The following is an 11,776-nucleotide window of genomic DNA, read 5'->3' on the forward strand; positions in this document are numbered from 1 at the left end:
TACTCATCTTAAAAAAATTTTTTTTTTCATAGTTTGTTGGATTTATTCATTTTTAAATAAAATATGATAAATGTCAATCCAATTTTATTTTCTTAAAAGTCTTTTGACAGTGCGCATGCGGCTCCGCGTCGCTCTGTGAATTGCGTCATCAGAGCGCGGCCACTAGCTGACAGTAGCAGGGGAAGTTAACTGACCTTCTTTACGGCCTCGTCGCTCGCACTGGAGTCTGACGAGGACCTTGAATGTTTTTCACCAGCGGTATTTGAGCTTCTTGATTTCTTTAACTGCACAGCTACACAGTCATGCCCACAAAGCTGGAAGTCCCCACCCTGCAGGAGCTGAAGGTGGACGAGGTGAGCGGCCATTATTGTTTAGCATGAATGAAGAAGACGGGACAAGCCAGCTAAGTAGCTAGCTGAAGGGATAGCTGCTGCACGGTTCATTTGAAAAGCTGTAAACTTTAAGCCACTAGCTTTACTTGCTAAGATAGTTATATTATATTGATGAATGCTATACACACGTGAGTGAATATTTACTATAGCACAGGAAGGTGTTAAATATTTCGGCGCCTTTATGATAACTATTTTTGACAACAATATATGGCGTTAACTTCTTGAGTCTTTTAAGTTTAGCAAATGTGCATTCAGAATGTACATTTGGTTATACCTGTCAGGGTGAAAGGAGCTTTCGATTCCATTCGGTTCTTACCAGTTTGTTGTAGCAGTGCTATTTGACATATTGAACTTGTCCTTGGAAGTCAGGTGATAGCTGTCAGCAGCAGCAGCCTGTGCCTGTCCAACAATAATAGCACCGAGGATATAATAAACGAGCCTGCACCATTAAATTAGATCTGTCCTAACATCGGGCACTTGATCAAGCTTTTGCTAAAGCATACTCTTTCAGCTTGTGAGACAAACTTTCTTTAAGTACAGTATGACTTTTGTTAAATACCTGGCAAGACCCCTGCAGATATTTTAAAGAGAACATGAAGAGAAGAATATAGTATATATACACATATATTTATATGTTGTAGAAATGCACCAACATGTTTACCTTGTTGAAAGATTTTGATATTGATATTTGATACAGATAGTAAATTCACTTGTATTAGAAGTAGTGGCTGAACAGGGTCAGATAGAAGCAATGCTTGTATATGTCTGACCTGCATTCGTATTGTTAAAGCTGCCTTACCCTCCAAAAGAGAAGACACAAAGAAAACAGCTATATCATTAACTTATGTAGCCCTCAGAAATATTGTTGTAGATAATATAAATCATTTAAATGTAAATAGCGTTTAATAATGTCATTTTTACTACATAATTCAACACCAGCAACAGAGATATTATTATTTAATCTCAGTTTTTTCTTTTACTTTAGCTTTTTGTATATTTAAATCCTGAAACTGTCACGAATAATGTTTACACTCCTGTTTCATTTGTGAACATTTGATTTCACCTTAAACATTATTTGCATTATTTTTCAAAAATAAAACAAATCATTACATTTCATAATGTGTCAAATGGCATCAATGGCAAACAGTGGTTGATGTCTGTTTTTGTTTTTTTTTGTTTTTTTTCTCACATTAATTTTGTGCTGGCTAAATGTTTACATGTGTAGGGTGACGAGGAGATTAAAAAAAGTTCAGAAATAAATAAGAAAATGTTTTCCTTTGATAAAATGGAAATGCAAAACAAGTAGATGCATGCGTTGGCTATAGCTAAAGTTTTATTATAACACTGACCAGGCTGCAATTTTACCATGGGGGCAGTCCTAGTAAAATATTCAGATTTTAAAAAAGCCAGAATTTGTGGGCTAAAGTGGTCATTCTCATGTTAGAATTTGTACTTCTGTGTAGAGTTTTGCTTCATAATGTATTTATTTATTGTATAGGTTGTGTTTCTTATTGGACAAAAATAAATAGTCAACAGTTCAGATGCTCAAGGACATGTTTTCACAGCAGAAACTCTTAATATGTTGAGCGTGCCTGCTCTTCATGAGATAATAATGCATATAGCAGCTATAAATTAAATCACATTAGTAGTGATCACTACAAGGCAGTTGTAATGGGAATATTAAAGTAGCAACACAGCTCTTTCTTTATGTCATATCATGCTGTTTTTTCTTTATTAACTGATCAATACAAGGTTCATTTACAATTCCTACTGGGAACTGCGTCCAGGTTTTTGTTTGTGTTTTTTAAACACAGCCCATCTAGAGAGAGACATTGCAAATAAACTTTGGCTTCACTGTGGTCTGTCTTATGTTTCTTGTTGATATACCAAAATAAAACTAGTACTAAGGGCTACCTTAATATACACTCTTGTTGAGTTGGTGCTATATACATAAAATTGAAGTGAACTAAAGTGTGTCTCATGAAAACACCAATTGCATAATTGTTATTTGTTAGTGTCTCTGGTAGTTATGTTCCTTTTTCATTCTAATTGTCTTCCATGTGTTGCTATCTGTGCAGATAAAAGTGTCCTCTTCGGTACTGAAGGCTGCTGCCCACCATTATGGCTCCCAATGTGACAAACCCAACAAAGAGTTCATGCTCTGCCGTTGGGAGGAGAAGGATCCCCGGAAGTGCCTAGAGGAAGGGAGAAAGGTCAATGAGTGTGCACTCAACTTCTTCAGGTAGTAGTTTGGTGCCATATAGTTCTGGTATGAATGGACACAATATCTGAGAGTGAACACTGAAAGCAGGAGACTATATACAAACAGGACTGGATTGATGAGGTCTTAGACGGATTGTCTGAGCAGTCTGAATGGTGAAAGGATGAGCTTTGTCATTTCTGCGAGAATAACATTTTTCCTTATGCCTTGGCTTGACGTTGTCATGATATTTGACAGAAAGGCGATACTCCGGTGATTAGGCAGAGTAATTATATCTTTAGAGCTGAGGGCTGCTGCATTGTTGTCATCTGCAAAAGTGAACAGTGCGTTTGTGGTCAGAGAGTGATTGAAAATGTGGCTTGACTTTGGAGCCAGTTAAAAGTGCAGACTGTGGGAGTCCATGTGAAACTCTGGTCAGATACTTTTGCATTTCTTGGTGATGGGCATGTGGGTAAGAGAATGTGTTCTGAGGTTTCCAATGCTGCTCTTGGACAGTTGTGCCTTCATAGTTCAAAGTTGTTGAAGACTGCAGAGTTGCGAAGTTTCATATTCTGTGTCTTCTACGGCTAATAAGGTTTTCAATCTTTTGACTTTTGGTTAAAATAAATTATTAACATAACTGAGTAAACGTCATGGTAAAGTTGAATATGTGACTTAAAAGTAGTGCAAGGGAAGAAAAAGGTGGTGATAATCAGGTTTCCATGTAACATCAAGGATGGAGAAGAGCAACTAGATTCTAGAGAAGTAAGCATTTTTTCCATTATTACCTACTCGGCTCAAGGCGACAAGAGGCGGTACTTACTTGGCTCAAGTCATTTTCCATTACAGTCGAGTACTACCTAATGTGTACGTGGGGTTGTTATATTAACACGGCTCAACGTCCCGTGACATCATTTATATGCAACATGAATGCTACAACATTGAGGTGATGTTATACCTGCAGTGCAGTCAGTGGCTTTTCGTCAGAATCGGGGACCACAGTGTTAGTTCTGTGTAGCCCTTGTTGCTGGTTTGCAAAAATGGTGGTTTTGATTTTTGTGAAGGAGACACTCTCATTATTTATCAAGTGATGCCACTGACTAGCCAATCGGTGACATGCAGTCTGACAACGTCACATTTTCTGATTGCTTTGAACCTCGATTGAGTAGGTACTAAAAAAGTACCATGTACCTGGTACTATCACCTAATACAGCGGTCCCCAACCTTTTTTGCACCATGGACCGGTTTAATGTAAGACAATATTTTCACGGACCGGCCTTTAAGGTGTCGCGGATGAAAACAACAAAATAAAATGATACGACCAAGACAAAAACTGTGGTATTTTGTAAATTTATTAATAATAAGCGAATTCACTGTGTAATTGTGTAACTTTATTAGCAGCATCCTCCTGAAATGCACCAACAACATTGAGAGTAACATCTTGCTCTCTGCCCCTTTATGCTCTCTGGTCGCTATGGTAACGGGTAAATATATCTTTCAAAACAAGACACACAACCACAACACGGGAAAAGACCCAGGGAAACCAAGCTAACAATAAAATCCCTGAAAACCATAAATTTCACACCCGAGCCTCTACTCTCGCAGCCTGGTACCAAACAACCCAGTCCGTGGCCCGGGGGTTGGGGACCGCTGACCTAATGGAAAGCCCTAAAAACAGTTTCAAGTTTTCCTTGGGTACTTTTCCATTAGGAAAAAGTACCCAAGGAACCCATCAATGATGAAGTACCCATCATTTTATTGATGCTGAGAATTTATAAGTAAGCCATGTCCCTTAAATAAAACTATACCAAAAACATATTTTCAACTTTAAATTCTGAACTTTGGATCTTTGTTTACATTTAAGTCGCACCTCATCAGCTGCTTGTATCTCCTCCTTCGTAGCACGGTTGTACTTGACAATGTGCTTCTGCCACAATTGGCGAAATGCGTTAGTTTCCACCTTTAGCAGGAACAGGAAAGAACTGTTGGAGTTTGTTGAGGTAGCTGCCTTTTAGGTACTCATCATGGGAGGCTGATGCTTGGCTTTCAGACACGGCCGTGCTGATCCTGTTGTTGTGCACTAGGGAACATAAATTCATGGCGTTGCTATAGCAATGATATAGTGATATGACATTTTTTATATCACATAAAAATTTATATGGGTGTTATCCAAGGACCAAGGGACGATAAGTGGTTTACAAAAATCAATATGCAAACAATGTATTTGTGTTTTCCAGACACAAAGGGAGGAGATGCTGCCAGTGTATTAAAGCAGCTAAAAGAGCGGCATGAGATCAGTTAAACAAATTAATTAATTAATTAATTAAAAAGATTTTAATGACAAAATCCAAAGTATGTCATCCTGAAATCCATGCTGCCATTTGGTTTGAGACTGTGTGCACTGCTGTTGTGAAATCAGTTTTGCCTAAAATGTTTGCAATGGCTAATTTAAAGTATGTGAAACATTACTGAGTGATTCAGCATCTCGATCATGACATCACCCAGGCTCAGGAACTAGAGCGGGTCATCTACTGATCAGAAGGTCGGTGGTTCAGTGTGACAATTATCCAAAGTACATCCTAATGTAAGATGGGGGAAGATGAGTGCTCAACTTGTGCACTAAGTTATGGGAAGAAACCTTTAAGGGTAAATCTTGTTGTATTTTGCTGGTTGATTTATGCAGTGACATTTTTTAATGAGATCAGTATGAGTCTCAATAGATATTTCATCAAAATTTCAGTTACTTCAACTTTAGGGTTGTTGCTGCATACGTTGAAGAGTTATTTTCCATTGTGTAATGTGTGATAATCACACAGCCGCTTGCACTTTTGCATCATTTGTATCGTCCTGTTGAGTCACTATTTGTTTCCACAAAGCTTTTTATTTATCATGTTCTCTTTACTTATTGATCAGTATATTGATTTTGACTTTATAAAAATCAGTTCCAGATTTTCATTTCTCTGTTCTCTGAGTTACTCAGCCTCTTCTCTAAATTATCCAAAAACATAAGAATAAATCATCAACTTGAGCTCATTAAGTGTGATGTAGAAAACACTCCAGTAATTTTCCCTCTCTTTAGTAGAAAAAGTGGCCGATTTAGAACATGAATAAGAAAATTACCCATGAAGCGTATTGTGTCCATAAAACTTTGTGGTCTGGCCTTTTTCACTTTTAAGTGCAGTGTCTGTGTTTACTGAAAAGTTTTATTCTGAGCTTTGGTTATGTTGTGACGCCTGTGCAGTAACTGAGGTGCTTTTGTGAGAGAAAAACCTGCAATTATGATAATGAAGATAGATTTGAGAAAAGTTGTAATTGCACCAGGGGTCTGTTTTGATTCTCTGGTGTTTCTGGCAACTGCCAGCCACCTTTAGGTGTTCTTGTTATAGAAAACCAGCCCATAGCAATCAGATTCAATCAACAAGTGACTGCTCACAAGCAGAGTAACCATACGCTGATATAAGTTCTTAAATACATTTGGTTTCTTAAATTTGAGCACCTCTGTCCATTACATTCTTGAATTATTGACTCCTATGATATGCATTCTTTTGAAAATCCCACTGACTGGTGGGATACTGGTGCTGATTGGTGTCAGCTGACTGGTGTCAGCACCAGTATCATACAACTAGGCATCAAAACATCAAAATTACCTGCCTAATATTGTGTAGGTACCCCTTATCCCCCACCAAAACATCTCTCAGTGGTCGCTGGATTGATGGGATCTCTGGATGGTGTCCTGTAGGTTGGCAGTAAATCCTTTTGGGTCCTGTCGGATGTGGAGAGGAGCCTCTGTGCATCTGACTTAGTTTGCTTCCTCCAAACTTCCCAGATTGGGATCTAGGAACTCTGGAGGTCAGGCCAGTGGCTTAGGCCACTTTTGCACTCTGACAGGGCACATTTCCCGCAGGGTGGAGGCCACTGCTGTCGGGGAGTGCTTTTACTTTTTGGAGGGTGGAGGTGTTAGCAGTGGGTGTGTTGGTGTCTGTCTGCGACATAGGTGGTGCATGGGTGGTGTGCGTCAAAGTGCTAGTCACATGAATGCTGGGATCATTTCCCAGAGAACACCACATTTAAACAATACAGTCAATATTATGAATTTCATCTTTGTGGTTTTAATGTTTAAATAATGGATGATGGATAAAAATGAATTATATTTTAAGAGAAAGATTTCCACTTCATGCGTTGCAGATTCAGTCTGTATGAAGATTAATCCTGCTTCTGCATGTTATGATGTGTGTCTGTCTGCACTGCGCCTTTTAGGCAAATCAAGGGGAACTGTGCTGAGTCCTTCACGGAGTACTGGACCTGCCTGGATTACTCAAACTTGGCAGAACTCCGTCACTGCCGTAAACAGCAGCACGCTTTCGACAGCTGCGTCCTTGAGAAACTGGGATGGGAGAGACCTGACTTGGGAGATCTGTCTAAGGTGAGACTGGTGAGGGATTAACTTGTGCATTTGCAGTGTGAGTACTGTAGCTCGGTTGATGGGCTCTATTCATGTTGATTGTGGGGTATGTATGATTGCATCTTATGCAGTCTCATTCAGCTACAGTTCTGAGCAGGCAAATAGTTTTATGCTGCTTTGTTTTTTTGTTTTTTTCTCTTTCCATAAAACCAACATTTTTAAGGGGCTTGTATAACACTGGCAATCACTAATTTAGGTATCAGCAATCAAAACGGAGCCAAAAAGCGATGCCAACAATAGATTATTAGACATTTATTTATGTAGTCTTTTAAAAGGACTTCTGCAAAAAAAAAAAAAAAAAACAACCCAAACACCTGGGAGCGTTTGAATGGTTGTAATCAACTTTCTGGCTGTCTTTCATTTGTTAGACAGAGATATTGTGCACCGACTCAAACATGTGAGCCGGCAAAGAAAAGAACAAAAATGTGACTTTGTAAAACTGTGAAAAATGTTCTTGTTTAATGTGCATCTGGACCAAGTTTCTGGCTGCTTATATTAGGGGTGGGGGAAAAAATCGATACTGTGTAGTATCGTGATATTTTGTTTGCTAATAATGTATCGATACAGGGACAGCAGAAATCGATATTTTGTTACAAAAAAAGTTTTTGTGGACTGGAACATGCTCTGACTTCAGAGCATGTTGATCAGCTCCTTTTTCTGAGCAAGAATCCTGACATTCCTTCACTGTCCAAATGTGTTTAACTTTTTTTTGGCAGCAATAAACATGACAGTTTACTTATTTTAATTTAAGACATGTTTTATTTTAATTAAGTTTAAAACTTTTTTATTTAATGTAAAATTATATTTTGTTTTAATTTACTTTCAAATTCTTCAGTTGCTGAATGGGCTGCATAGTTTTCATAAATTGCATAGTTCAGAATAGCTATAATTGTACCAGATGGTTGCATTCAGTTAAGTTGGACTAGACTGTAATACAAACTAGAGATGGACCGATACGATATTACATATCGGTATCGGTCCGATACTGACCCAAATTACTGGATCGGATATCGGCGAGAAATAAAAAATGTAATCCGATCCATTAAATATCAAAAAAGCACCTCACAAAACTTGCTACACGGCGTAACTCGGCTCATAACTGTAGCACGTTGCAGCAGTATGCATCACGTGATAGAGCGGCTGTGTGTATTTGTAGCCTTGCTAGCAATCCGGCATTTCATCTCCGAGGAAGTTTTCCCAGAGAGAAGTAAAGCAAGTGTGTAAGTACATCTCTGAATGTTTGTAAAGCATTCCCACGTTAAGCTTAACAACCGATATAAGGAGGGACTGCCCCTCTCTCTCTCTCTCTCTCTCTCTCTCTCTCTCTCCTGCTGCTACTTCAATCGTGAAACTGCTTAATGATCAGCTGATCGGCTTTTCTGTCGTGAGTCCGTCTCTCTTCTTTGTTTTTGGCCCACTTCTCACCAGAAAGAGGAAACCAGCGGCTGAACAACAGCAGCACTATTAAGCTTGATAAGCTGTTGTTAGAATTTATTTAAGATTACTTTCTACACCAGGATCTTTTCCTAAGCAGCTGACGGCTGGTAACTGTGCAGGGGCGGATCTAGCAAAGTTTAGCCAGGGGGGCCGATAGGGCATGAACAGGGAAAAGGGGGCACAAAGACATACTTTTCTTTCTTATTCTCATTTAAAATGTCTAGCTTTTAATAAATAATTATCTGACTCTTACACCCAAAGTTTTAATCTGATGTAAAATATATAGAAGTCCATTACTGTATATAGTAACTGTTAAGTCTAATATATATATCCTAGTAAGCTATAGTACTTTTTCCTTTGGGAAAGTACCATCTGTGCAGTCTGCAATTCTGTTGAAGAAAGATGTTGAATCTATTTAATTATTCTTGAAAAATAATTTATTTCTGTGCATTTTTCCCCCTGCATCAAATTAAATTTGATTACATCGATTAAGCATCATGAGGTGGAGGGTGGGGGGGTGGTTCCCTATTTTTTTTTTTTGCTGGGAGTGTGCAAGCCTATTAGTTAGGTTGCTTAATATTTCTGCTAAGTACTCTTTAAAATACCAGAATAGGGAGGATGGAGTAAGTTTAAGTTTATTAGATTGATCAGTGTTGCTGAACTATGAAATATTTTGGGCGCAGTGTATTTTTTACATACAGGTATAACAGAATAGCTTTAGTGTTGTTATTTATTTAAACTTGAGTATAAACTTATACAAAATGCAGCAAGATATTAAAAAAACGTTTTATTGATTAAAAAACACACTATATCGGATTCATATCGGTATCGGCAGATATCCAAATTTATGATATCGGTATCGGACATAAAAAAGTGGTATCGTGCCATCTCTAATACAAACCGTTCAGTTTGTCAACAATAAAACTGACTGAAATGAGAGAAAGACTGAGAGTGAGACTTTGATATTAGATAAAATGAATATTGATAAAGTTTACCTTTTATGTACAGAATCTGAATATCGCAAAATATTTTTTAAAAATTGCAATAATATCGTATCGTGCGTTAAGTATTGTGATAATATCGTATCGTGGGATGTATGGTGATCCCCACCTCTAGCTTATATATTTAAAACAGATTCCATTTTTGTTACTCATTTTGGAACTTAAATTAGCAAACTGTTTTTTGTAAGAAAGGTTAGGAGGCAAATAGTGTGAAGGTGGGACAAAGCAGGGGACAGTCTGGATGATTTTGGGGGAAACAAAGAGGTGCAGGGATATAAATCATGACAAGGGATGAGATGGAAGGCCCAGTGAAAGGCTAAGGAAATGTTCAGGGCTTCAGCTGTTGACAACTTTTGTATGGTTTCATTTTAGCATGGACCTATTATGCGGTTTAACCCTTTAAGACCTACCATAGAACCAAGTCCGCCAGAGCTTATATTATATGTTTACATGCTGTAGAGCCATTTTTGGGAGCATTTCAAGTTGCTATACATCAATACAACCATTATAGCCCAGATTTTAATAATATGTATTCATTAAGTGCATAGTAATTACATAAATTGCAAAAAAGTGCAATAAACTACAAAAAAATTGAAAATCGTTTTTGCTTTTTTAACATATATTTCTAGTTAGGGAAATTTAAGAGGCTTATCCCTCAAAACTGTAAATACAAAAAAGTTGCACAAAATAGTTTCCTACCACAGGAAATTTATTTTGAGTGTCTTCATAGTTTTATTTTTGAAATACACCAATTTTTATATACTGCAGGAAAAACGAAAATAAATATTATACTGCAAATTTGCAAAAAAAGCAGCATATGCATCAAAAGAAACTATTTCCAGCAGTGCAATATGAGTCCTAAGCATCCCAGAAAAGACACAGAAAGTCATAAAGTCAAAGATAACTTATAAAAACACCAGTATAGGCCCTGAGGCCCTGATGATAAAAAAAAACTACATTTCCGCGAAAATGACGTCACTTCCGGTTTCGGGCAGGTAATGGCGGACATGCAAAAGTTCGCGCTGACGTCTATTCCAACGTAGGAAGTGTTATGAACAGCTGATCGGATCGGCAAAGCGTGTTTCTGGAATATTATGTTTTTGTTGCTGCAAGTGCTTTTTATGCAGTTTTTGCAAAGCTATATGTGGAAGGAAACTGTGACCGAGGACAAGCTGATGGCATAAGATGTAAGTACAACTCCTCCGGTTTCATATGCAAAAAAAATTATTGCGCTAGCTTACGTGGTTGCAGAGCTACCGGGATTTAAAAATAGTTACGCAAAACAGAGCATGCCCGCTCCGACCGGCTCTAAAGGGTTAAGCATAATCTCTTGTCAGAGATTAGCACAGAGCATGTGCTATATTGTTTCCTAATAACTGCCATGTTTGACATCAGTGTGTCAATTAATATTTGAGTGAGTCTTCAGTGTGTTTATACTGTGTATGTCTGAGAATTTATGGTTTGTGTGTTGCTTTTCTTCCTTAGGTCACCAAAGTGGCAACCTCGCGGCCCCTGCCAGAGAACCCCTACCACTCTAGACCTCGTCCAGAGCCCAACCAAACCATCGAGGGCAAACTGGAGCCTGCCAAACATGGCAGCAGGTTATTCTTCTGGAACTGGTGAGGCAGCTCTGGAAAATCAGTCACCCTCCAAAGCCGTGGGCTCTGTCCAAAAACAGCTAGGCTTCTTGTGACTGTTGATACTTCTAAGATAGTTCTAAGGATTGAATTTCTCAGCTGCAAACACGAGCATTAAGGATGCTGGATTTGGACAGGGTTCATGCCTGAACAGTCATTTCTTTTTTTGCAGCTGTACCTCAAACATTGTCCAATAGTTTGATTAAGGAACAAAGTCCATGAGTCCACCACTTCTGTAAATGTAGAAAAGTGAACAAAAGCAACATACTGTTATTATTGTTGTCTGAAAATAAAGAGATAAATTATAAAGGAGCTTTCTGTTTTTATTTTAAATTTATTTCAATGCTCAGTTAATATTACTAATGTGTTTTAACATCTTAAGCATTTCTGACTTTTAAAAAAATATATACTTTAAGGTTATTAGGAGCTGCACGTCTGTGTTTTGTCAGAGTGATTCAAGGTGAGGTTAAAGGTCAGGGTTCAGGGTCACTACCTGAAGCAAGAGAGCGCTGCTGCTGCTTCCTCATTTTCTCTCGGCTCACTTCCTGCCTCTGACCTGGACTGGAAGAAGACCAGAAGGGTAATTTTCAGAGATGCACGGTGAAGTGTGTTTATTGCTGCCGGCGCACGTGTTCATGACCTTGAGT

The 11,776-nt window shown here is 38.3% G+C and overlaps 1 protein-coding gene across 1 annotated transcript; it reads left to right on the top strand.

Moving 5' to 3' along the window:
* The first annotated feature begins 133 nt into the window (after nucleotides 1-133).
* ndufa8 (NADH:ubiquinone oxidoreductase subunit A8) lies at nucleotides 134-11,438 on the top strand. The gene is made up of 4 exons (XM_084935056.1): nucleotides 134-353; nucleotides 2,471-2,634; nucleotides 6,850-7,015; nucleotides 10,978-11,438. The coding sequence occupies exons 1-4, from the start codon at nucleotides 303-305 to the stop codon at nucleotides 11,113-11,115; spliced, it is 519 nt and encodes a 172-aa protein (XP_084791182.1). The 5' UTR covers nucleotides 134-302; the 3' UTR covers nucleotides 11,116-11,438.
* Nucleotides 11,439-11,776: the final 338 nt, after the last annotated feature.

This window comes from Perissodus microlepis, chromosome 7, assembly GCF_051167445.1.
Source record: "Perissodus microlepis isolate ML-2025 ecotype Zambia chromosome 7, ASM5116744v1, whole genome shotgun sequence".
NCBI classification, from domain to species: domain Eukaryota; kingdom Metazoa; phylum Chordata; class Actinopteri; order Cichliformes; family Cichlidae; genus Perissodus; species Perissodus microlepis.